General features: G+C 39.1%; 2 protein-coding genes across 2 annotated transcripts in view; one reads left to right on the top strand and one right to left on the bottom strand.

Annotated features, from left to right (window-relative positions):
* Positions 1-573: 573 nt before the first annotated feature.
* scn1ba (sodium channel, voltage-gated, type I, beta a) lies at positions 574-21,366 on the top strand. Its single transcript, XM_044208302.1, has 6 exons — positions 574-2,675; positions 11,338-11,504; positions 14,583-14,820; positions 18,352-18,493; positions 18,797-18,868; positions 19,248-21,366. The coding sequence occupies exons 1-5, from the start codon at positions 2,621-2,623 to the stop codon at positions 18,861-18,863; spliced, it is 669 nt and encodes a 222-aa protein (XP_044064237.1). The 5' UTR covers positions 574-2,620; the 3' UTR covers positions 18,864-18,868; positions 19,248-21,366.
* gramd1a (GRAM domain containing 1A) overlaps positions 19,659-25,687 on the bottom strand; it is a 35,056-nt gene continuing 29,027 nt past the window's right edge. Inside the window, 1 exon segment of the mRNA XM_044208297.1 lies at positions 19,659-25,532. Within this exon segment, the coding sequence (XP_044064232.1) occupies positions 25,431-25,532 (102 nt within the window). The 3' untranslated portion in view covers positions 19,659-25,430.

Raw genomic sequence — 25,687 nt, 5'->3', positions numbered from 1 at the left:
GTAAGCTCAGAGGACATAAGCTTGACAGCAACAGCAACTGATTTGTGATTACTGTGCTGACTAATGTGTGTTTGGTAAGAACAGTTACAGTATAGTCAACGTGTAACACAGCACAATATGTATATAAACATAAAGCATAACAAGCTATGTTGAAAAATCAATATCAATCTATATCAGTATCATCGTTTTTTCGTTTGGTTTATTACTGTTCATTTACTGTTAATACTGTTTTTAATGTCTTGGGCCTGTGTTGGAAATAAGTGTTTTATTTTCTTGGATTCAGTGTGTTTTGTAGATCCACATGAATCATGTTTTTAAATCTTAATGTTTAATGTAAAATAACTCTTGACATCATATGTCTAGAATTCTCCCCTGATGAGTTTTTCTGATATCAGTGACCTGACTGTTCCCTTTGCCAGCACGTGGGGGTTTCTGGAAGGGATGAAAACATCACATAAAATCACTGTTTCCATAACAACGGCTCTATATTTCTCCCTCCTCCTCCTCTTCTTCTTTCTCCATCCCTCTGCTGCAATGCATCACACCCTCCCTCCTGCATGCACCTCCCTCCCCCAGCCTTCAGCCATCCCAAAGACTGATTAGCGCGGCATCCTTCCACTGACGCCATGTAATTTCTGGAGGTTACTGATTTTTGTATCCCTCCGTTTTTCTTAGTTTTGACACCTCGGTCAGCAATCTCCAGGAGGAATATACGGGACTCCAAAAGCAATTTCCCACCGTGCGTCTCTTCTTGAAGGCAAAAAGAAGGAGAAGAAGAAGGAGATTTTTTTGTCTTTTGTCTGTGTCGCGCTCTGATCCTAAAATCTCTCCAGTGGTTCCCGGTGTGACAGCAGCAGAGGGACTTCCAGCATCTGACTGCCTGACGCGGGATGGAAGCCGTCCACCTCTGACCCATCATTAGATGTTTCAAGGATATCAGTGAGGAAAAAGCGCAGGATTTGTTTTTAAAAAAGGGGATTTGATAAAGAAGTGACAGGTGAAAGGACGCTAAGACGCTGCGCTCGGCTCTGCTGCGTTTATGGGATTTTGAAGAAGAAGACACATGATTTTATGCATTTTTTTTTAGCAAATTCTCTGATTCAAGATTAGCCGCTGGGTAATTACCTGAGTTCAAACACAGTCGCATCCTATTCTTAATTCACAGCCACACCGCTGGAATGCACAACATAATAGCGCACTTTTATTAGCCTCCAAAGACGCACAGAGGGCGGGCAGCGGTGTAATTAACTCCCTTAGCTGTTCAATGCATGCCTTTCAACCCGCTTTCAAACCGGTGGCATGTGCTAGTGACCCATCCGAGCACCAGAGCCACCTGTTCTGTTGCCGTCGAGCCTGAGAGCACCATGCGCAGACAGCCGCTAAACAAACCATATGGCTTAACTGATGTGCACAAACAGCGGAAGATTTTACTTGAATAAGTCAGATGTAGCCAGACTCTGCCCTAGATCGCTGCCTAGAGCTTTATCTGAAGAGATATGCAGTTGTGAAACTGAAACTTGGACAGCAGAAAGAAAGCAATAACACTGATATGACAATAAAAAAGGTGATCATTGTAATTTCTTCCAAAGCTAAAGAGAGGTGGAAACAAGAGAGGATATTTCACACTGCTTCCGTTTGCCATTTCACTCACATTGTGGCTCTATCAAGCACTGACCTTCCTTTTTGTCCAGGTCATATCTGCAGCTGTACATGAGGGAAAAGTAAGCAAGTGCAGCTAAATGTTTCCTGTCAAAGGCATTCATGCATGGAACACATTTTGACATTTTAACAGACTTTTGACCTGCACACTCACTCCAGCTCCATTGCACGACTCTTTCACACGCTGCGTCTTCCATTTTCAGCACAAATTCCATCGAACACTTCGGCATCGTCCCCTAGGTATTAGTCTGCCTAAGATATTAGTCTTCCAGTAGATTTTATTGCTTATCACTGACAGTGCCACTTATCGACCAGTCTGTGTGTCAAGATACTGGCATTATTTGGTGCACACAGTCTCATTGTGGAGCTAAACGGACTTGAGGGTGTGCCACAGAGTATAAATAGTTGAACAAAGGCTCTTTTGGAGCAACAAGAGGCTGAAACCTGAAACCCAGGGTGATTCCTCCCTCTGGTAACTTTATACACTCACACACTGCGAGGCTGGACAGACTTTCCAGCTATATAGAGTGAGTTAGATCCTGAAAGGCTGGAGAGACAAGGCAGCAGGGCACACGACTTCCACACTGCTGCTGTCAGGTTTTTCAGGTGCTTAAGAAGACCAGATCAGCAAGAAGGCCCACCCATCCCTCCTTTCAGCCCTTGTGTCAGCTAGAAAAATATTTTAAAAAAGGACGAGAAGAAGACACCCGGGCAGACCACACCCAGAGTCCCATCAACCTCAGGAAAGAGTCTCCTCTTTTCACCTCCAAGACTTTTAATCGTAGTCAGGACATCTTTGGCATCTTAGTGTTCTGAGGTTTTCATCACCAAGCTGGAATAGCTGCTGTTGATCTATCTTGTGTCTCCCATTCTGAAGTGTGTGTGAGTGTGTGTGTGTGTGTGTGTGCAGTGTGTTTTGACAGCGTTGACAGCCGCCACCAGTCTTCTTTCTCCTATCAGGATGTCTGCAGCACAAGAGCTGCTGCTGCTACCTCTGGCCCTCCTGGCGCTTCAAGGTGAGTGGGCAGTGGTTGTGTTGCCATGGCGATGCCGTGATGACAACACCTTGGCATGCATCTGAGCCACCATCCAATCCCCCCATTCACTGACTGTGCAGTTTTTTTACTATTGTTGAGGTGTTTCCTATTGTCTGATGTTGCCCTTTCTGCTCCTGTCTGCTCTGTTTGTAGAGTGTGTGTGTGTGTGTGTGTGTGTGTGTGTGTTTATGGATGCATGTGTTTGTCTGTGTGCGTGCGTGTGTGTGTTGGTGTGTGTTCAGATGCAGATGTGTATGTTGTTTCATCATTGTGCTGGATTGCTTGCTAAAAGGCCAGCTGTTCGGGCATTTTTTCAGAGTAATGAGATGCGGCCATGTGGCAGTGTTAAAATGGAGGGCACACACCCAAACACACACACACGTGTACACACGCATACATATACAGAAGCTGTTGTGTTGTCAAATGTGTAAAACAATGTAGATTATTAATTTTCTCCTGTGTGTTACACTCGGGCATAGTGTTCCTCTGACGTGTGTGTGTTTAGGGCTGCAACGAATGATTATTTTCATTATTGATTAATAGGCCAATGTTTTTCTCGACTAACCTGTTTTATAATTGGTTCATAAAATGGCAGAAAATAGTGAAAAATTCCTGTCATGACCTCCTAAAGGTCATGATGATATCATCAAATGTCCGCCCAACAGTCCAAAACCCAAAGATATTCAGTCTACAGTGATATAAAATGACAAAAAGCAGCAAATACCCACATTGTAGAGGCTGGAACCAGAGAATGTTTGGTGTCTTTGCTTGAAAAAACTGCTTAAATATTTAATTGATTATCTAAATAGTTGCTGATTACTTTCTGCTGTTCAACTAATTGATTAATCGACAAATCGTTTCAGCTCTAGATCAGGTGAATGGACGTTCTCAGTGAGTTAATGTTGCGATTTCAGCATGTTCTGTGTTGTTCCTGCGAAAGTTCCTGTTATGGCACTTGTTTTTTCATTTGATGCTATTCAAATAATGCATCTGTACACGCGCTGTAAGAAAGTTCAGCTTTTCTACAGCATGGTGCAGAGCTGGTCTGTTTCACTCAAGTCAGGTCTCTACTGTATGTGCAACCTATATGCTACTGCTGCCCAGGAACACTAGCATCATGAGTCATCAAGTCTTTTAAAAAAGAAAATGTTCCTTTAAATTTGTGCCAATCATCTAAGTAGCCCTGAACCGTTCCACTCTTCCTGCTGGTATCTGTATCACAACTCAATTTCTCACCTTAACAAGAAGCCATTTATTATTTTATTGTGCGACAAACACCTTCCACTGAGATGAAAATAGTCTGAGCAACATAATCTATCATCTTTAAATTACTGTCAGTCTCCTGACACCCACAGGAACAGAAGAAACTCTACAAGGATATAATCTTTCACAAGCCTGTCTTTAAAAAATGTCCAACCTCTTGGCCTCTTGGTTTACTTGAAAACACAACTAAATTGGCATGCATAAAAAATTATTGGAGGCAATTTTAACAAGCTGTAGATGTTAGTAAAAGGGTTACACACATGGAAACAAAACAGTTTTTTTTTTTTAAATGCTTTTACTTTTTTAACTTTGTTTTTTGTACAAACCCAACCTAAGTTAAAACAAAACGTCAAAAGGTATTTTTTTTAGTTGGCATGTTGTCATCACAGATAATCTCATTTTAAGATCTGGGATTGAAATTTCAAATTGAGCACAAAAAGGAAGCAATGCATTAAAAGAGGTATTTACTGAGCACTTATCACTGTCAGGCAGCTGCTCTTTGTCCAGCACTCAGTCAGTGACAACAATACTACTAACCACACATACTTGCACAAGTCAACACAGCTTCATAATCTCAAAAAATATAATAATTATAGTAATGTTGTTATTCCTTTACATGAAGTGGAAGTATATCCAGGATATAAAGTAGAAAAATAAGATAAACAAGCAGGCAGAGCTGCAGAAAGTTGAGCCAGGAAGCAGATAGTGAGCGGAGAAGTGAAGCTTGGCAAAAAGTAAGAAGGTTATACAACCTCGATTGACAGAAATAGGTTTGGTTGAGCCGGGTTAGTTAAGGACTGATGTGAGTGAGCACATCTGGAGCTGGACGCACTGAGGATGAGGATAAAAGACGAGACAGAAAATTAGATGGAATCTCCAAACAGAAGAGGAAAGGAACGGATTGAGGCTGATAAAAATAGCAGCTTGTGCTCTTTTATTTTGAAACGTGCATTTGCATGTACTAAAAAAGAGATGGGATGAGATGGAATTCAAGAAGTTTCTGAAAGGCAGCTGATCTAGGAGGAACGAAAACATACATATTACAATAGTTAAATATCAACTAAGGTGATTTGATGGTGATCACAAGCTCCACCCACGCTCTATCACACTAAGCTCCATCTGAATTAAGTTTGGTGACGGCTGCAGAGGGCAAATACAATCAGAAAAAGAAGAAATAGGAGAAATAAAGGAACAGCTCGCCCCAAAATACAATAAAAGAGACTTACATATCACCTGTAACTCATTTTAAAATAGTGAAAAAAATGTTGTGATGCTACAAATGAAAAACTTCTGCCTCAACTTCAACTCTTCAGCTCAGACATGATTATTCACAATAATCCACAGATCTCATTGATCAGAGTTGTGTGTCCTTGCTTTCAAGCCAGACCAGAGGCTCATAAAGCCTAATGCTTCTGATGGCAACTTTAACTAATGCATGCATCAGAGAGACTCTTTGCTTCCGCAGTCGCAACACAGAGCCATTTAGTCTGCAAATGGCTCGAGCGCAAACTTACGACAACAGGATGCTTGAACAACCACACCATCTTCTCAGCCCCAAGACAATTGGATTCACGTCCATTCCACCACTCCACTCCAACCACTGCATCTGCACAAATTGGAAATCACATTACAGAGAAGCTTATTATTTTAAGTGGCAGGGGTAGAACATAATTCAATTTTGTAAAAACTATCTACTTTTGTGTACTACTACTGTTTGTAGTTTTTCCAAGCAGCTTAAACCAGGAAAATAACTCATTAGAATGAAGTGAATGTTTTTCAGCTTTTTTGCAGATTTCTCAACATTTACAGCTCAAACCTTTTTTTTTTTTTCTGGCCAGTCTTCCCATTAAAGTTGAATAATCAGGCTGCACATGTGCACACACACACACACACACACACACACACACCCCTGTTCATCCAGCTGTGTGACAGAAGTCTGTAATACCAGGGTGCCCTGGAGTTGCTGGAGGGGGGTCGGAGTCAGGGGAGTGAGAGAGGCTTTGAAGGACGAGATGACCTTCCACAGAGCTCAATTTGTAATTGTAGAGCCAAGAACTCATCTGTTTATCAATGATTATTGTTAACAAGGTCAAAATAGTTAAGTATAACACTTTAATTTGCTCCTATGATCAGCAGGAAACCGCTTAAGCAAAAACTAAGCTGTTTGTGTTCACCTCAAGTCAGTAAGAACTTACTTTACTTAAGGCTTTTAGCTTAACATAGAGCTGTAAGTAGATTTCTTCTAGTTTCTCATGTTTATTGGAAAAAATACTTTGTTACACCCCTCTGGAAAAAATAAAAACTACGTTATGAGCACAGACCTGTTGAGATATTGACCCATTGAATAACCAATTTTTATCAATCATTTTGTTCCAATATATACGTTTGTAAACATTTCTCATTGTGCCCACTATGCCGTAAAACGAGTAAATATAAGATTTAATACCAAATATTGTCAGTCAGGTAAACCCTTCGGGAAAAAAATTAAATGCACTCAGCTTATCCTCCATTTTAGAGTTTGTCCAATATGAACTGTGAAAGCATTTTTATAAGAGACGATGTAGTCCCTCATTCATCCAGGAGTGTTCTATCGTAGAAAAGGTTTCCATTTTATAAGACCAAGTTTCTAGAATCTCCACCAACCCAGACAAATGCAAAAATCCTTCTGACGTCAAACTATTAACAGTCACCGAAATGGCAGTTACCACTTGAACATGCAGCTGTACATCTTGCTTATTTGTCTTGAGTAGTGGATGTACAGAATAACACTGCAGAAAAGCAACATTAGTTAGAAGAAACACTGACATCCTGGAGACAGACATACCAATAAGAAGAGAGACATGAATAATTTAATAATAATTTAAACAAGAGATTTTTAAACAACGTGTCACCTGTCTTTACAAAATGAACTGCTGGCTGACGGAGTTAAAAACCAAGTATTGAGGTACCAAAATATCTTGAGCCCTTTAACTGCTAAATAGTAACATTTCAGATCAGGCAAACATGCTGGTTTTCAAATACAGTATAGTTTTATATAGTTAATATTTGTGTAATAACAATGAATCAAATGACTACATGTATGTGAAAAGGCCAGAGAATTATCACCCGGCTCTGCAGTTTCCCTCAGCTCTACGGGCCATTTTAGAGTCTTTCAGCTCATTGTTTTGGTTTAACAGCCTGCAACTGTACTGTTTTGGTTCCGCCTCACTGCTCTAGCAACCTTGTTACTCCAGCAGCAGCAGACAGCTGTTTTCAGCAAAAAGTTCTAACAAACCCATTGTATACTATATCTTCCCAGCAGGCAGACACGAAAAGGGTATAGACTAGCTGGTGAACATAGTGGACTTGTTGTAGAGACTGGAATATTTGTAGAGACTGGAATATTGTGGGACAAGAGAAGCTTTGAATGTCACAAACAAGTTGGATAGACTACTGAGCTGAGGATTTCTTGAGAAAAGAATGAATGGACGCCTTGTGTTGCATTCTTCAAAACAGATTCTTATCTACATTTCATCTGTAGAATCTATTTACTGTTGCTATTTCACTCTTGCATCCTTGACTTTTGGAGCTTTTTGTTTATTTCTTCTAACATTTTTGCCCATATATTATTTTCCACAGTAGTAAGAGAAAGCAAAGTTTGGGAGAAAAAGTAGTGAATCAAATGTGACAAAGGTCTAAAGTTGGATTGGGTTAACATCATAATGTTTTCCCCTTGTGTTGAGAGCTACTAAGAAGTCTTCTTAACTTTTTATTTTTGAGTCATTGAGGACATTTTCTGAGATTTGTCTTTTTTATTCGTAAATCACAATAAGACATATGTTGGATGTCTTGTTTTGATTTTTGAACGCCACAAAATAGAAATTGTTCTCTTGAACCAATGGAGCAGCTGTTTTAAGAAAAGATATAAAGACAGAAAAGCAGGCAGGGATTCCTCGGGCTTGATCTACACTGATAAACCAGTGTGCCATCACGTTACCAGCCACAACAATATGACAACTTTGTGAAGTAAAATGAAATAGACACTCACAGAGCAGTGTGCTTCAATGGTCTACTTGTCCCAGTGGAAGGTCCCTTGCTCGCTTGGTGTCAAGGGAAATGTCACGGATGTTTGGCATTTCCCAAGGTTATGTATGTCTACAGTATGTGTGTATTTATGTCTGTGGTGGCCCGGCCATGGAAACAGATGTTGTCTCATCTTTTTTCCACCCCATAGTGGGTGGATGGTCTTTTTTTTTTTGCTTTGTAGGCCTCAGGGGTGTTCAGCTACTGATATGAGGGATTAACCAGTCAGCCCCCTGTTAGGAAAAACTCCTAATCTGTAATTTCTAGAATATCCGTTGCATAATCCTGAACATCAGTCCACAGATTACGTAATGGCTTTGTATTTTTGATGCTCTGTGTGTATGTGTACACATACTGTATGTGTCCTGCTGCTGTTAGTGAGAATCATTGCTGAGGTGGCTCTGACTCTGTTTACTCTGCACTTTGGATGTGCAGTTCCTTTTATGTCTGCTTGCATGTCTCTCTCTCTCTCTCTCTCGCTGTGTTTTATCTCTGTCTTCTTAACTTGCTGTCTCAGCTTTGGACAGTCAGCAGCATCCCTGCTCACCTTGCACAATCTTGCCTCTCACTGCGTCACCAATCTCCCTCAGGATTACTGCCTCACACTGTCTGTGTGCTGCTGTTCCTGATAGATTTTCATTTGTCTCTGTTCTTTTTTATTCTATCTGTCGTGCAATTTAAGTGTTCTCTTCTATCTTCAGACATCCTTTAAATTTTGTTTCTTGCTGTCTGTCAAACATGTGCTTTGTTGTTGTGGTAATGTGTCTCCTCTGTATGTGTTCCAGATCTCACCTCCTTTTCTCTGAGTCAGTACACCAGCCATCTCAAACCCTTCAGTGTTTTTCTGCATGGGATGTCTTGCTCTTGTGTCTGTCTGGTGTCTCTTTGTCTTTCTGTCTCCTTCTGCCTCTCTGTCTTTTCTGCACAGTAGAAGCTGATATGATAGAGTCTCTCACAGACTTGAGTCAAATATTACATATTAATATATAACCAAAAATATAGTGGTGTCTATTTGCAAAAATGTCTATCAGTTGATTTTCAAATGCTTTCCTGTGATATGAATGACTTTCATCGACCTCTACTGGCAACCGAGGATTAGCTGCAGCACTGACAGCTGGTCCAGTTTACAGCAGCCTGTAATTAACACAAACAATCAAGTCACATTTGTAACAGACAAGAAAGCAAATTAAAGCAGAGATTAAACTGAAAAATATAAATATAAATATAAAACAACAATTCTGTATTTCCCACTCACTGTGTTGCTTTCTGTAAATAAGTGCACCTGTTCTCTAAGCAGTTCAGGAGTATTTGCAAATGCCTTTTGCCTCAGGGTCTGTTTGTTATGATATAGAGGTCCTCAGCAGACCCGCCTCCCAGAAAACCCGAAAACCCAAGAACCCGGCCTTAACTGAACCCTGTTTTGTAGTTTCAGACATTTAAGTTTTCGAGACAAAAATGTTGGGAACCACTGATAAAACCACTTTATTTGTAGGTAAAACCGAAACTGAGCACACCAGAAATATCAGTAATAATTCCTCAGTGCACAGAAAAACTGTGTGCACCCAACTACAACAAGTAGGAGGTCAAACATGAACCAGTAAGTCATCTGTAAACCGTGATGAAACGTTAACAGATGAGTTACAGACAGTTTATGTAATACTATTACTATTCACTGTCGTTTTCTCTTCTAAATACGTTTGGCTAACCTGGAGCTTGTTTGCAACCTGTGTGATTGTCTGACTGTTCGCGTTTCTGAGGTCTTGTTGCGTTCCCACCTCTCCACAATTAACCTGGTGAGAGCAACATTATTACTGATAAGAACAATGTCTAAAATTATGGAAATAAGACACGAGTTGTAAGAAACCGACATTAACCTTTAGGTTTTCAGCAGGCTGATGAAATTAGATCCTTCATTAATGCATGCTGCGTTTTTATCCATCTTAACAAAATGCAACTGATTAATGTGGCTTTGGTATGATCAGCAAAAATCAAGTATTTAGTTCAGGTGCACTAAAACCGCTGAATCTGGAATAAATTCACTTTTAATCATGTTCATGCTTGGGTTTAGTCGTTCTCGGGTCCAGATGGGTTCGGGTCTGTGTTTGGTCCATTTACGTTTGGGTTTATATTTTTGGGCCTGTGAAGTCTTAATTTATGTTCTCAACTTTCTCTTCTCCTCCTTCCCTTTTTTATCTCCCTCTTCTCTCTCTGCAGTGCATCAGCCAGCATTAGACCTCTTCCCTCCTGCTTCCCCATTTCCCCATGCTTTTGCAGAAATGGCTGTTACTACTGAAGCCTATGCTAACTTTCTCTTTCTTCCCTCCCCCTCATTCCGCCCCTCCATGTTTCTCTGCAGTGTGGTGGCATTTCTTTTTGTGTAATTCTTTTAAGTCTCCCGTTGGTGCTGCAATATTTGTATCCCAGGGAGTAAGAACAATAGTTGTTTTTATATATTTGTGTACATGAGGCCAAGGACGATGTGCAGCCTCTGTGAATCTCAACCAAACCTTTAATGATATCAGTTCGTCTTGAGTTCATCTGATCAGCATTGTGCTATCTGTTTCCTGTCCTCTCCCTCATCTCCCTCCCCCCCATCTTGCGATTCGAAACAAAAGCATCCCCAGAGATGAAAGTTGAGAATAGCACAAGATCATTGGTTGAGAGCCATGCTGAGGCCTCAGTGGAAACTGCAAGGTGCAGTTTGAGAAAGAAACATTTGGAGTTACAGGTGTGTAACTCCCGACCGATGAGAAGTATGTGTCATGGTGATGATGGCATATATAGACTCACGCTTCTATATATGAATTTAGCTCAGTTACCAATTGACAGAATGCAAGACACTAGTATCGCTCACTGCAACCTCTTTATTTCCCCTCAGTTTCACAGATTAAAAACTAAAATGTACATTACTACAAAACTAAAAACCAAATTAATCAAATTCACAACAATCTGTGAACTGAAATGATGAGCGGAAATAAAAAAAATGCAAGAAAAAAAGCTGTGCCCAATACAAAAAAAAAAAACACGCATGCAACAACCATTGGGAGCAAGCATGCAAAAAAATAAAAGTTACAGTAGCTAACATTGTTTTGTAAAATACTGTTTAGACAGTTTGCCTGCTAGTACTGAGGTACTGGAAAACACCAGAGCTCTGCCGATGTATCAGCCTTTCCTTGAGTCATCGGTACATGCAAAAGAGGATGATGGCCACCCCTGGCTCTTACCTCTAAACCCTGTGACCTGCAAATAGACAAAGAGCAATAAAGTGATACTGCAGGTTTCTAACTGTGTGTTCTTCATTCTTTTCGCTCTGTAGCGTCTCTGTGCCATGGGGCCTGTGTGGAGGTGGACTCAAACACAGAGGCCGTGGCCAACGAAGGCTTCAAACTGGGCTGCATCTCCTGTAAGATGAGGGGTGAGGTGCCCGCCATGGCCTCCGTCAACTGGTACTTCAAGGCTTCAGATGAGATGGAGTTCTCCCATGTGAGTAGTATCAGAAATCACAATCAGAATCAGAAATACTTTATTGGTCCCAGAGGGGAAACTCTTTTGTTACAGCAGCTCACTATCATGTCAGTGCACACAGGAATAGAAGTACTAAGCAAAAAATATAATACACTATAATACAAGTCAGATAAATTAAGTACCAAGTGGGTATAAAAGTATAAAATTAAAATAAGTGTGAAGTACAAAGTGGGTTTACCGGTTGATGATAATAATATGGTATAAAGTAATAGTGCATGAACTGTCAAGTTAAGTGTAGCTTATTAAGATTATAATGAGATGGTGGATATTGCACAGCAGCAATAGAAGTATGAATAAATATCAATAAATAGGGAATTTTAAACTGAAAAAAGTATATTGCACAGGAGTATTAACACAGAATATTGCACAATTATGTCAAGTATTGCAGTGATGACCAATCAGTGATGATGATTAATGATCAATGTCCAGTTCAATGACTTAGGGTCATATAGGGTCCGGCATATAACCCTTGGGACTGACAATAAAGAAGTGAAACTAGAGCATTATGCGCTTTACTAGTCCTCAGCAAGATTTTGAAATCTGTTCTTAAATCCACTGGGTGCCAGTATGCAAGTATGCTAAAATGGAGGGAACCTGGACTTTCCCTTTAGCATGATCTTTCTGCTTTGTTCTGCTTAAAAAATGATCAAGAGACAACAACATGTCTCATTCCCTTCTCAAGGAAACAAGAAATTACATTAACCAATGTCTTACGCAATCATCCTTAGTGGATTAACAGGGCTGAACCTTTGTTTGTAAATTACCTTTAAAACTAAAATTACAGACAAAAGTTAATCCTTAATTTCCTTAAAAGACTTGATATAAGAAACCAATTTTGCCAGATTTTCCTGCATATCTAATGAGTGCAAAGCCTGCTGCTGAGGAAGTGAGCCTGCAAAACTCCACGGTGTTGGTTGTGGTGTATATTTGGGGATCTGAAATAGAATCCGAAGAATAAAAAAAAGTTGACAGTTTCTCCATTAAATTCATGTCCATCACATTAAATGCAACCAGTTTTCTCCCTGATGTAATTAGTTATCATGTTTCCAGATAAAGCAATAGCTAAAATAAGCACAAAGCCCTGAATTCATCCATCACAACAGGGTCGTTTGTCTCCTCCTCTGGGAAATGACTGCAATGCATTTATCATGAGAGAGAGCAGAGTCCTGCATTTTTCATGACAGGCTTTTTCCCCCTCTTTGTGCAAACTGGAAGACAGCGCTTTTGCTTAAGGAGTCCTCACCAGGCAAAGCAAAGAGACCATTACGGTATATACTTATAGCAGGAGAAATCCTATTAGCCCATTTAGAATCTGTATCCACTAATTCACCAGAAAGCGCAGAGTTGACTTCGTAAATGCAGCTCGGTCGATACGGGAAAACAGCAGCAGTGGTGATGTGGAGACCAGCTGTCTGTTACCTCAAGGATGAAAGGAAAACTGAAATGCAAACTTGACACTCTAGGTATGAATATTCATAACAACATAGAACAATCAGTTTGATTTACACCTACCAGCATCCAGGTGAAAACAGCAGGTTTCTGTAGAAGTTTTATTTTTTTACACTTGTAAATAAATGGGACTACAAGCCACACAAAGACTATTAGTCAGATCCAAAAACAACTGGTAAGTCACACTACATGCTGTAATTTTGGGAAATAAAAGCCCGAACACAGGAGAAAAAGTGTCAGTGTCCTTGACCACAACTATTCTCTATCTGGTGTTGATGTGGAAAAGACCAAACGTCACTGAGAGAACCAAGTGCCAGTTGCTTGATTGACTTGAGAAATTATGATCCCCATGATTTTCTTTTAAGCTGACTGATTCTTTAATGTTGGATGTGATGGAAAAAGTACTCAGATCTTTTACTTCAGTAAAAGTAGTAATACTATAATAAAAATGCTCTGTAAAAGTCCTGCATTTAAAATGTTACTTAAGTAAAAGTACAGCTGTTTATCAGCAAAAGTACTCTTTATGCAGAATCTCCCCTTTCAGAGTGGTATATTATTCTTTATTATTAGTATCAATACATTAACATTAAGCAACATTTTAATGATCTGGCTGGTCATGGTGGAGCTACTTAATACTACTTAATATAGTATTTATATGTATTTTATAAAACTGATTACATGTTTTGGATGTAAAATCTGAATATGTTAAGTAATCAGAAACTATAGTGGAGCAAAAAGTACAATATTTCCCTCAAACATGAAGTGGAATAGAAGTATAAAGTAGCATAAAAGAGAAGTACAGATATCTCAAAAATTTACTTGAGTATACTTTTACTTTCCACCACTGAATGTTGGAGATATATTTACAGAGGGGAACACAACAACACGAGTTATTTTGAGGCACGGTTTTTGGAATCACTTCATCATCAGCACAGGCAACAGCCTTCAAAACAGATAGACACTAAGCATTAGCCTTTAACCCTCATGCTCTTAATGCACCTGAATTATCTGAAATAGTATGCAACAATCAGAGTTAAGTTACAAAAAAACTCACTTAGATAAAAATTAATAAGAGATCAATATCTACGCTCATTCGTGCCAATTTCTGTTAAATAATCAGTTATTATAGCCACCAAATTATAGCCTGGGAACCAGACGAATCTGCCGAGCTCATGTTTCATTTGCTCGCAGGTGTGTTGTGCCCCCTTCCCATTCAAACAGATTTCCACCCGTCCTGGATTTGGTCGGGCCAATCACAGCTGTTTATCTAATATGGGGCGGGTTTGATACGATGACTGACAGAGTAGCATTACTGGTCCATATTAAGTCACACGTTTCACACCAGGCTCAGATCAAACTGTCAAACTAGGCAGTGCTGATCAAATATGCATCTAGATTCTGATACTGCATTGCCTATTTCCCACTTCAAATGTTTTCAGAAACACATTTTAGTGTACTGTTTAGCTGTAATGTGAGAAAGTTTGTGACCAGGATACAAACCCTTGTTATCACTTTGCTGAATGTTCACAGTCTCTATTTCACTTTGCCTCCTTTTCAAAGAAATCCCATTCTGTAATTCTCTTCCAGTTATATAGCTATGAAGATCAAAAGGATTACATCCTTGACCCACGTTTTGATGAGCGTCTGAGCTGGAACGGCAGCAAGCACACCAAGGACCTACAGGACGGCTCCATCTACATCCACAATGTGACCTTCAATGACACAGGAACCTACCAGTGCATATTCACCCGCATGCTCGTGTATCCCAACTATGAGTTTCAAACCCGCACCATGAAGACTATCGTCATTAACGTGGTGCCACAACGTAAGGACAGAGGGGAGGGATGTTGTACTGTATGTTTGAGTGGGGAAGAGGGAAACTAAGGCCTTGTCCACACATAGAAACTGAGATTTTTGAAAACGCCTTCTACGGTGCAGATTTTTCAAAATGTCATCATCTCAATTTGCGCATGCCCAATGTTGCTTTGTGTAATGAGCATGCGGCTTGAAACAACAACAACAATGGCGGACTACTGGTTTGTTTACATTTGGTTAGCACTGCTAGATCTAATTATGAGTTTACAACTTAACTTAGCATTGCTGCCCCACTAAAACTAGATGTCAAATAACTATAAATAAATAAATAATTAGCTACTATTGTTTTTTTAAAAGTTACTATCACCAAAGGAAAATAAGCTCACTATGCTTGCTCAGAGTGTTCTTCTCTGGTATTTGACGTATCGTTGACATAGACTTTATTGCCACCTACTGGTCCGGCATTCTTGTTTGAGCATTTGGAACTGTTTTTGTGTTCTCGTGTGGACGGAGATATTTTGCAAAACAAAGGTTGTGTGGACAAAAACATTTTTGTAAACAGAGGGGGAAAATATCCTTTTTCAAAAATATCCGACAAGACCTAAATTAGCCAAAACCACTAAGGACTTGCATTTCTAGGTCAGTTTTATTATTTTGGGACAACAAGATGTCACACTGAAATATCTGAAGAGCAGTTGGGAGAACAGGCCACATATTTATCAAACTAATTACACTTAAGACTAGCTGAAACCTACAAAAACACACAAAGATTGTTTCCACCAAATGGCACAGATTGTTTGGTCTTTGACAGTCAGGAAAGAGCATAAACCTTATGATTGAGTAAATACACAAGACAACACATTGAACAACTGGTCAGTAACCAATGGAGTTCTGGCAGCAGACGATACCGTACCAAACAAACATGGACGGCAACCAGCAGCTTGCACTGTTCATATGCAGTGCAATTTGGGCTGAAAGGGCCAAAAAAGTGGTAGGTCTTATTTAATGTTGTAGAGGCATTCATTCTCTTGCAACAGTTCAATCAGTTTTTCCTACATTTCAGTTGTCCACTGTACTCTCACACCACAATCCTTTTTGCTTGCCATGGTTTTTCTTCTTCTTTTGTTTATGTCTCCCTTTAGGAGTTCTTTGCTAAAACTGTAATAAGATGCATTTATCAAGTGACTTGTTGCTACTTATTGCGAAGTGTAGGAGAAAACAACTCAAGAGATCACATGATTAGTTACATGTACAGTATGTTCAGAATGGGAATAGCCAATCAGCCATCACTTTCTTAAAAGTCCTCACAGTTGACCCAATGATGTTATTCTGCGAAAACATATGTAATTTTAATTTGTGTGAAATACGATCTCCAGAGGCAATTAACATGTGAAATTAACAACAATCTAATATATTTATAATTTATAAATAGGGATAAAATTCTGCTGCAAGACATTCTGGTAGACACCAGAGAAACCATATAATAAGGAGAATTTAGTACCACACTGACAAGCACAGACAATGAAGATGCATCGAAAGTGATTGCAAACATCAATGACAGCTGTATTCTAGTTGTTTGCACCCCTGATAAATTCACTTAACCAACTTCTGTAGTATTTTTAAGTCATAAGAAATTTGAAAAAAGTTTGCGACTGGGAGTAAAAGTGAAATTTCTGAACTTTTACTTAAGTCCAAAATGTCACTTTTAGCAGTTTGGTAAATACAAGCCCAGGCTGATAACAGAAACTTTTTCAGCCAAATAACAATATGTATCAGGTTTTGGTCTACGCCCCTCAAAATGTGAAAGCAAAAGACACTCACTCCAGGAGAAAAGACCTAGAGACCACAATGCAATGCAGCCACAAGACATCCTGTGTTTTGAGAACAAACATTGTTGAGACATTATTTTGATATTTAATTTCTAACTGTTGTAGAAGTAGATGAGGCCAGTTTAAAAGTACATTATGACACAAAATCACAAAATAAGCCTTAAAGCATTACATACAACATCACAGATTAATGACATTTAATAATGTAGGTTTTTCTTTAAGAGGTGAGGACAGTTCTGTTGTTACAGTATATACACAGTAACTGTGATTATGTTATGGGTCTGTGTTATTTAAACACTGTCTTCTACGTGTCTTGTGAAAAGTCCCAGACCAAACAAAAGAAAAAGCAGCCTTGTAGAGCTGAAATTTGCCCAAGTGTATTTATAGAGCTGCAGTGTTGAAGATGCGGTTTTTCCATCCATCCATCTTCTACAAATCATAAATATCCCAGTGACTTTGGGCCTTAGGCAGGAAACACCCTCGTCCGCCAACTCGTCGTAGGGCTAACACAGACACAGGAATATTCTTCATTCAGTGTTTGTAATTTCTAGCAATGTTGGAGTGGTGTTGCACAGAATATGGAAGCAGAGAATATTACTATTTATACAATGTTTCTATTTATAATATTTAACTGTTGTAATATTTACTATAATATTCATATTTATTTAGTTTAAAAAGTATGTGACATTATCCCTAAGCATAACTAACCTAAGTTAGCGACCAGCTGGTGAGAATAGCAGAGCAGCTATGTTCACTAGTTGGTAGAGACCAAAACAAAAAGAGAGTGAATACCAGACTTATATTCACCAGGTAGACAGAAACAGGACTCCAAATGAATGGTAATGTCACTCTGAATCTGCTGGATGTGTTAAAAGGTAGCTGTTTGCTAGCATGTTCACAATATCAAAATGTATTAATGCAGGCTTAAAGAGTAATTTGAGTAAATTAAAGTTCTCCCCAGCTCTACGGAGCATTTCAGCATCTTTCAGCTCTTAGTTTTGGTTTTCCGGCCCATAACTTTAGTATTTTGTTTCACAGCAGGCAGTTTTTAGCAACAAAAGCTCTAAAAAGCCACTGCACGCTATCTGCCCAGCACCAAACAGCAGACAGACGAAGACAAAGAGCCAGATATTTGCCTCGAGTTGGTGGAGACAAAAAACAGAGCTAATTGGAGAGTGAATATTGGTCTTGCATTCACCATATGGCCACGTTTGCCACATTAACTTAAAAGGGTGAAAATATGTAGTGTTTATAGTTTGTTTCACTGCAGTGGTCAAAAAAAATATTATTGCAGGTAAGTGTAGTTACTGTTAATTAAAGCAAGTGCTTAAATTAGCACAGAGGTGTACCCCATGGTTCAATGCTCAGTCCTCTGAATTTTCATTACTTGAAGCAGACAGATTAACTAGTGGATGTTTTTTTTTTTTGCCAGGCTACAATGAGCAGTAACCTTTAACCTGTGGGGCTTTCACAGCACAGAGTCCTTGTGGACATCACAACTAACTGTATCTGCAGCAGGATTCAGGAAATGATGAATTATGACACACTGTAATTCAGGACAGGCAGTCATAAATTTTGACTCATATCGTTTAAAAATGTATGACCTGTGCAGCCCTCATCCTTTACATGGTAAAAAAAAAAAAAAAAATCTCCATTTCTGCAAGCACACAGATAAAATATATCTCACCTCATCTCCCTCTCCGTCTCTCTAGTCACCAGGGGACTGGCATCCATCTTGTCTGAGGTGATGATGTATGTCTCCATCATCGGGCTGCAGCTGTGGCTGGTGGTTGAGATGATTTACTGCTATAGGAAGATTGCAGCTGCAGGAGAGGAAGCTCTGAGAGAGAGCGCGTGAGTAACACACACACACACAAACACACACACAGCCAGCCTCTCTCCAGTGCCAGCCCTTCATGTCCAGATCCTGCTGGGCCATCCAAATGTCCTGATTTCTCACCAACCGCTTTCACCCTGGTTTTGCCTTCCTGCCACGATTTGGAAAGCTGAGACACAATCTGTTTCAATCCACTCTTTTCAAAATAACAAACATTTTCCTTTTACCTCACTGAAGTGATATGTTGTTCTGATTCTGATTAACTGATCTTGACTGCCTGTTTTTCCTTTTTCTCCTTTCTACCCCTCTCTTTCCTTCAGGGCGGAGTATTTAGCTATAGCGTCGGAAAGTAAAGATAATTGTGCAGGTGTACAAGTGGCAGAATAGCACTGGTAGGTAATTTGTACCCTCAATATATTATGACAAATTGTGCCCTCAAATTACTTAATTTATTCCCTCAATTAAATTGCACTATTACTTTTGTTTCTATTTGTCCTTCTCTTCTCCATACTCTTGCTATGTGCCACTTCAATTTAGTACAACTTTATTTTTATCTTGGACTATCTTGAGATACTGAAATAAAATGTTGTGTTATCTTTGACATCCCTTAAACACACTTTATTTAGATTTTTAGGTTTAATTCTCTACAAGCCAGCGTAATTGTTTGTGCTTTGACAAAGTTGACGTGTTACTGCATGTTTCTTTCGTCCCAGCACTACACAGTCTTTTACATTATTCAATTTCCTGACAATTTTATGATTTTTACTTCAGGTCAAGGAAGAACCAAGATGGCTTCCTTGAGGATTCTCACATCCACTTTCACACCCTCTCTCCTCACCTCCCATCATGATGGAAAAATGGAACCACAGAGAGGAGAAAGATCTTCATAGAAAGGTTTTTTAAGTGACTTTCTGCAAAAGGATGGAAAGGACTGGACTGTATCCCATTCTGAGGTACAGGATGGATGCATCTGGGGGTGGCCCAACTGGACAGAGGGAGAGAGAGAGAGAGAGAGAGAGAGCGAGTAGTACTGTATATAGGTATATAAAGTATGCACAGATAATCTTACACATGTAGAGTATATTATAGGACTACATCGTATATCCACTTTCTGCATGCTTACAAGCTTTTCAAAATGACTGGCATCATGCATCTGATGTTCTGTCACAGTTTTGTTAGTTGTTTTTCTGTTTTCAAGAGTTTTTAATCAGTTTCATTACTTTCTGTGTGTTGGCATCAGGGTTTGACTGGTTATCTAATGCAGATTTTTAACGGAACCTGTGTTTCCTCTGTTGGTTTATGAAGCTGTGGTACAAATAAAAACAGTGTTTAATGATAAATCAAAACATTTAAATAACAAAAAAAAACTATAAAAGATTTGGAAATTTATATTTTTTTAAATACTATTAAGACTAAATTTGACTGCTAATTTTTGTGCTGTTGTGATGTAACGCTACTTAAAAGTGTAGCGGAAACACTTCTACAACAGCTGATATTTTGTCCTGATATTCAATGTTTCATTTTGACTTGAGCTTTAATGCCAAAAAAAATTACAAAAAAATTATTAGTATTTATTACTTTTCCACAGAATTTCATTAAAATCAAACCAAATGGGACACAATAAATGAAAAATATAACAGACAAAAACATAATTGCAGGTCCATCATATCAGCGATGGCCACAAAACAGGCCAATATCTAAATTTTAAAAGGACACTCATCGACATACGTGTCAGCCTGATAACGGTCGAACCCTGACTGAAAACACATCCAAACCTTTTACTTTTTTTCCTTCAGAATTAGAGATCAGATTTTAATTAATTAATTGATTACGTTTTGAGTTATTAGCTCTTAAAGGAACATGCATTCATTAGGCACTGTAAATTTTAGGTTAAACTTAATAGAAAAAAACCCAGAATGCCAGCCATGTTTATAATGTTTCATATTGGACTGGGGAAGTAACTGAGATGAGATCCTGTTTTATCTTAAATTCACAAACACACAGAATGTTTTTACTGCGTTTTAGGCTCGGGTGGTGAGGAGTATAAATGAGGTGAAGTGTGACTTCCTGTGACTTCCTTTATTGCACCAGACCAATTTGTATCACAGCAAAAGCTTTTCACACAATGCAGCTTTACCAATTTATCCGGAGTGATACGAAAGCATCACTTGGCTGAATTTGTCTACAGTGGAAACTTTCCAACGGATGTGTAGTTTCACACAAATGTCTTTGTAGAAACTTAAGGGCTTGGCAAATTGCTATTATCTAACTGCCGTGGGCAAATTTACCACAAAACCTGTCCAGTGTGCCTCCCAGCGAGAAGCCAGTGGAAACCAAAAGGTAGCTGTACTTGCTTCCCTTTCCAGACGGCCAATTATTGACTGAAGACTAGATGGCTGCCAAACACTGCCGTTCTGCATGTTTACTGTTCATCTCTTTTGTACCAAAACTGAGTTTGATACATTTTGAGATAATGAGAAGGGGACACACACAAACTGATAAATGAATACAGAATAACTGCATGCTTGCTGATGGAATAAGTAAAGGCTGCAATGATTTTTTTCCCAGTACAAACACAGAATGTCCAATAAGATACAAGCTTAAAAAAAGCTAAGAAAAAGATATAACAAAGCCCATTCAAGCAATTTTATGCACTGTTTACTTGGAGATACTTTTGGAGTATGCATCTGCTTACATCTGAACGCCTTGTCCTGCACAGATGAACCAACCTGTGAAATGAAAACCACACCACCAACGTGTTTTCCCTCAGCAATGAATAAAACTGCAGTTTTCACTTCATGTGTAGGCATGGAAATGTTGCTTGCTAAAAACGAAATAGATGGGAAAAAGTGATGCACGGAAAGAAATAAAATTCTTGTGAGAAAATCAACCATGTCTCACTTGGATTCTTACATAAATTGTGAATGTGTAGGTGGTTGATATGCAGTGAGATATCAGGACTTTCAGTTCACACTTCAAGTTAATTTCCATCCATGTTCATAAAACATGGTGATCTAAATCAAACTATGCTTCTCCAATACCCTATTCAATAATTTATTCATTAACACCAGCACTTATACTTCTTTAAAACACATTCATCTGTTCTGAGGCAAAACATGACTTTTTAAAGACCAGCAGGTGCCGACATTACTGTTACATTTCTGCTCAGCTGGGTCGGAGCAAACATTAACAGTCATTAAGTATTAACCAATATATTTTTACTTGCACAGAGGATCAGATGGATGGGTTTCACCACGTGATAAAAATGTTTGAGCCAGGATTTTAGAAATACTGAAGTCCAAATCCCCCAACACATCCCCTCTCTCCCCTCAGATTCTGTCCAGACATCAAAAGGAAACTCTTAAAAAAAAAAATTTATTTAGATTTTTCATATTTTATTCACCCAACTTTCCAATATTCAAATTGCATTCCCATTACGAAGGTTTAAAAGCTGTTACAAAGCCTTCTCTGCACTTTTTATTTTGTTGACTTAAAAGTCAATTTTACATATATTGAGTCTAAAAACACTGAATGACTCAATCAAATACTCACCATGTGTACTTTTTTTAACTGTAGGATGTAAACTCATCTCAGGTCACTAAAACCTGAGTCCCATGAAAAAATGCTTAGGAAATGACCTCAGTGTCCTTGTTGGTAGCTATGAGCCTGATCACAGATGCTCTTAGAGACTGAAGAACAGCAATAGGTGAATGAGGATTTACTCCTTTTTTCGATTTTATATCATTACAAATTTGTGGGTTTTGGACTTTTGATCGGGAACAACTAGTAATTTGAAGATGTCAGCTTTGGCTCTGGGAACTTAGGATGGACATTTTTAAAATCATTTTCTGACATTTTATAATTGAAGCTAATTAAGACTAAGTCTATTAATCGGAAAAAGGATATAAAACAAATAATCTTAAGTATCAACCCCAGACAAAATACTTTACTTTATTCTCCTTTAATTTTCCTTTATTGCACTGGACAGTCTTATCTTTTCTGACTGATATTCCACTGGTGTGCACTGTTCAAAATGAGCAGAGCATAATGTAATGCAGCATGAATATGAAACACAATTAAGTGCCTTTGATAAAACCTTTATGTTTACTGTAATTATCCAGTATTGTAGTTGCTTTTTCATTCTGTACAATGAACAAATAGTGGTAAACGACTTGATGGGAAGAAAACTTTGATATCACCCGTCAGACCCAGTATTTTCCATGCATGTTCTACTAAACCTTATCCAAGAGTTTGGTCTTTGCTGAACACCAGCTGCTTGAGTTCAGGGGGTTTCATTTAATTTCCCTCAGTGACATTTTCCCAGCAGATTCAAGGATTCATACTGGTGTCACTGTGACTTTCAGGCTAGACAGAAAGTACGTCAATCTGTTAAAAGATGTCTGAGAAATGCAAGCTCAGCATGAGCACCAAACCCTGAGTCTGCACTTTTATCTTGTAACTGGATTATCTTGAACAGAGTATTTCTCTTTGTATAAGATTACTGTTAAATTACAGAAGCCGATCTCTTATCACTGTGTGAACTGTGTAACGTTAAGCAATATTTGTCCTAGATTTAATCAAAGAAATGCTTTTTACTTTAGAATAAAGTAAACTGTGCAAGTGAGAGAGTTGAAATGGTTGACTGAAAGAATATTCTGCAAATATTTTGATAATCAATTAATGGTTTTAGTCATTTAGGAAAATGGAATTTCTCAAAATATGAGCTGCCTTTCTGTCATGTATGATAGTTAACTGAATAGCTTTGGGTTTTGGACTGTTTTTCAGACAAAACAAAGACATTTGAAGACATCATCTTGGACTCTGGGAAATTGTGATGGACATTTTTTTTAATTAAACAATTTTGATAATTGATTACCTGAGTCATTTCTTCATCAAAACTGCTGAAAAACTCACTTGTTCCACCACAATCCACTGCAAAATTTGAGCCAAATCTTTTCAAGGTGAAGACAGACAGACTCAGAGATGAGCGAGGAATTGTTGCATGTTTTAGAACTTTTCATTTTTCTCCATGGCGTGGTCTACAATCACATTTTTACAGTACATTCTCATCCCCGCTCCTCATCCGTCTCTCTCTCTATCTACCCCAGACCCCCCCCCAAATAAATATTACACCCTTTTGTTATCCACGGATGGCCATGCACAGCATGGCCCACATGCTTCTGTAGCCGCCTTTTTCAATGAAACAGAGAGAGAGAGAGAAAGCGAGTGAAGGGGAAGAGCTCATAGAGGAGAGAGGAAGAGTGGGGTTGACTGATGAGAAGAAGAAAACAACGAGGGAGTACAGATGGGTGAGATGTTTTCACATCATCGGAAGAGGCCAGAATTAAGTGGACGGAGAGGACTGGCTGAAAATAAACAAAAAATAATAAAGATAAAAAATGAAAAAGGAATTGAATAAAAAGAAAAAACGAGTGAGTCAAATTAATTTTACAAACACACAAAAAATACTGCAAAACAGATTCCCTTTTTCTTCATGAGCCTACAAAATTCTGGTTGGTCCTTTTGTTTTGAAAAACCCGGCCCAGTTGGACAACGAAGTAGCTGACTGTTCTAATATTTAGGTTTCTACATGATCAAGTCTGTGGTAAATCCTGAACTGTTAAGGTCTGGCTCTGTGATACAAAGAGTGATCAACCAAATGTGAAAGAGAAATCTCCAAAAACAAACTCAAGAAACGCTAATATGAAAATTTAACATCTGAAAATGTAACATTGAGGACTCCTCATGAACACACACGCATACATCTGTCAAGTCAATCTTCTTTTCTTGTTTTTTTTCACTGCCTCTACACATTCACACACAATTCATCAATAGCATTATTATTTTTATATACTACTTTGTTTGAAACATTCAAAAAGTACTAGAATCACTAATGTCATTATTGCTGTGACAGTAATCCTTCTCATGTATCTTCTTGGTCCGCAACAGCAAATCAGAGCACAAAATACCCACCAAATGACTTCTTAAGAGCAGGACAGGACTTCAGATCAAAAGTCATTGGTAATAATAAATACTGTAACAGTCAGATGCAGCTTGCTGTCCTAACAAACGACCCCACACTGATTTTGAAAATAGATAAAACCCAGACAGAACTGGGATGAGTGGGAGGGTGTTTGGGATTTATCTTCAGATGTATAATTTACATCTAAAAATAAAGGTGAAAACCACACAATGTCTGGTGTTGAAATGTTCCTCAGCCCCTTTCGTAGAGGACTGACGGCCTTTGAGGGGGCTCAACTCGGACATGGAAGAACAAATCCCCAACGGAAAGGGGGAGAAATGCGCCCTGCTGCTGTCAGCACTCTCACCTCTCCTTCTGGGTGTTTGTTCGCCACATCCACACAGCAGGTGGTGTCCCCCCTTTTTGTTTCAGCAGGCGTTCACTAGAGGCAAAGGTCTAACTGTTCCCAGGATTATGAGGAATAGCTCCCACTTTCCAGAATCACTGATCCCTTCCCATTGTACCTATGAAATGTTGCTTGTCAGAAGAGGAGCTGAAGTCTGTGATAGTCAAAAAATGTGGGGGTTCTGAAAATTAAGGAGGTCAAGTTATTCTGAAACGCAGTTGGCCATTTTGAAATGTCTTTATGATTCTTGAGGAGTGGATGGTCTGAATTGGGCCACCAGTGGCCTGTTTCCATACACTATATACAGATGACTTGCAGCTGTAGGTATATTATTGCTGTGGTCCTGATAGTTTCCATTCTGAATGAGTTAACTGAAGTTGTTACTGGTTGAGGCTGAAGGCGAACGTTGCCATTTCAAGTCAGTCAGGCGAGGAGAGTTGTGGGTAATGTAGTCCCCCTGCATCCCACTCCTGGTTTTTGATTTGGAAATGAGGGAATAGCATATATTGTGTCCTCATCCAAGTTGACCAGCCCCCTCTTTTCTACCAGGGTGTTGTACAGAGATGGGAGACAGAAGAGGCAGGGCTCAGGCCTCAGCCAGGGGCTCTGTGAAGGTATCATCGGGGGGGTCCTGCTGCACCTCCGGGACCACAATGCCCTGGTGGAGCTTTTCTAAAGACTGCTTCATCTGGGAGATAAACATGGATTTGGGGGGGGTGAGTGAGAGAGGTCGGGTCAGATATACCGGATTATATAAAGGCAGTGACGATCCAGAACATTATGAGCACAAGCAGTTGCATGGGATTTCTTGTTGACGGGTCCCTGCAGACATGCACTACAAAC

The sequence above is a fragment of the Siniperca chuatsi genome, linkage group LG9 (assembly GCF_020085105.1).
Source record: "Siniperca chuatsi isolate FFG_IHB_CAS linkage group LG9, ASM2008510v1, whole genome shotgun sequence".
Lineage (NCBI taxonomy): Eukaryota > Metazoa > Chordata > Actinopteri > Centrarchiformes > Sinipercidae > Siniperca > Siniperca chuatsi.
This window is presented reverse-complemented; position numbering and strand designations above follow the sequence as displayed.

What these genes read in the sequence shown, in the direction of transcription:
- scn1ba (XM_044208302.1), top strand. Translation starts at nt 2,621, where the DNA reads ATGTCTGCAGCACAAGAGCTGCTGCTGCTACCTCTGGCCCTCCTGGCG. An exon ending in GGCCCTCCTGGCGCTTCAAG is followed by an intron (nt 2,676 to 11,337) that starts GTGAGTGGGCAG and finishes TTCGCTCTGTAG; the next exon opens with CGTCTCTGTGCCATGGGGCC. An exon ending in ATGAGATGGAGTTCTCCCAT is followed by an intron (nt 11,505 to 14,582) that starts GTGAGTAGTATC and finishes ATTCTCTTCCAG; the next exon opens with TTATATAGCTATGAAGATCA.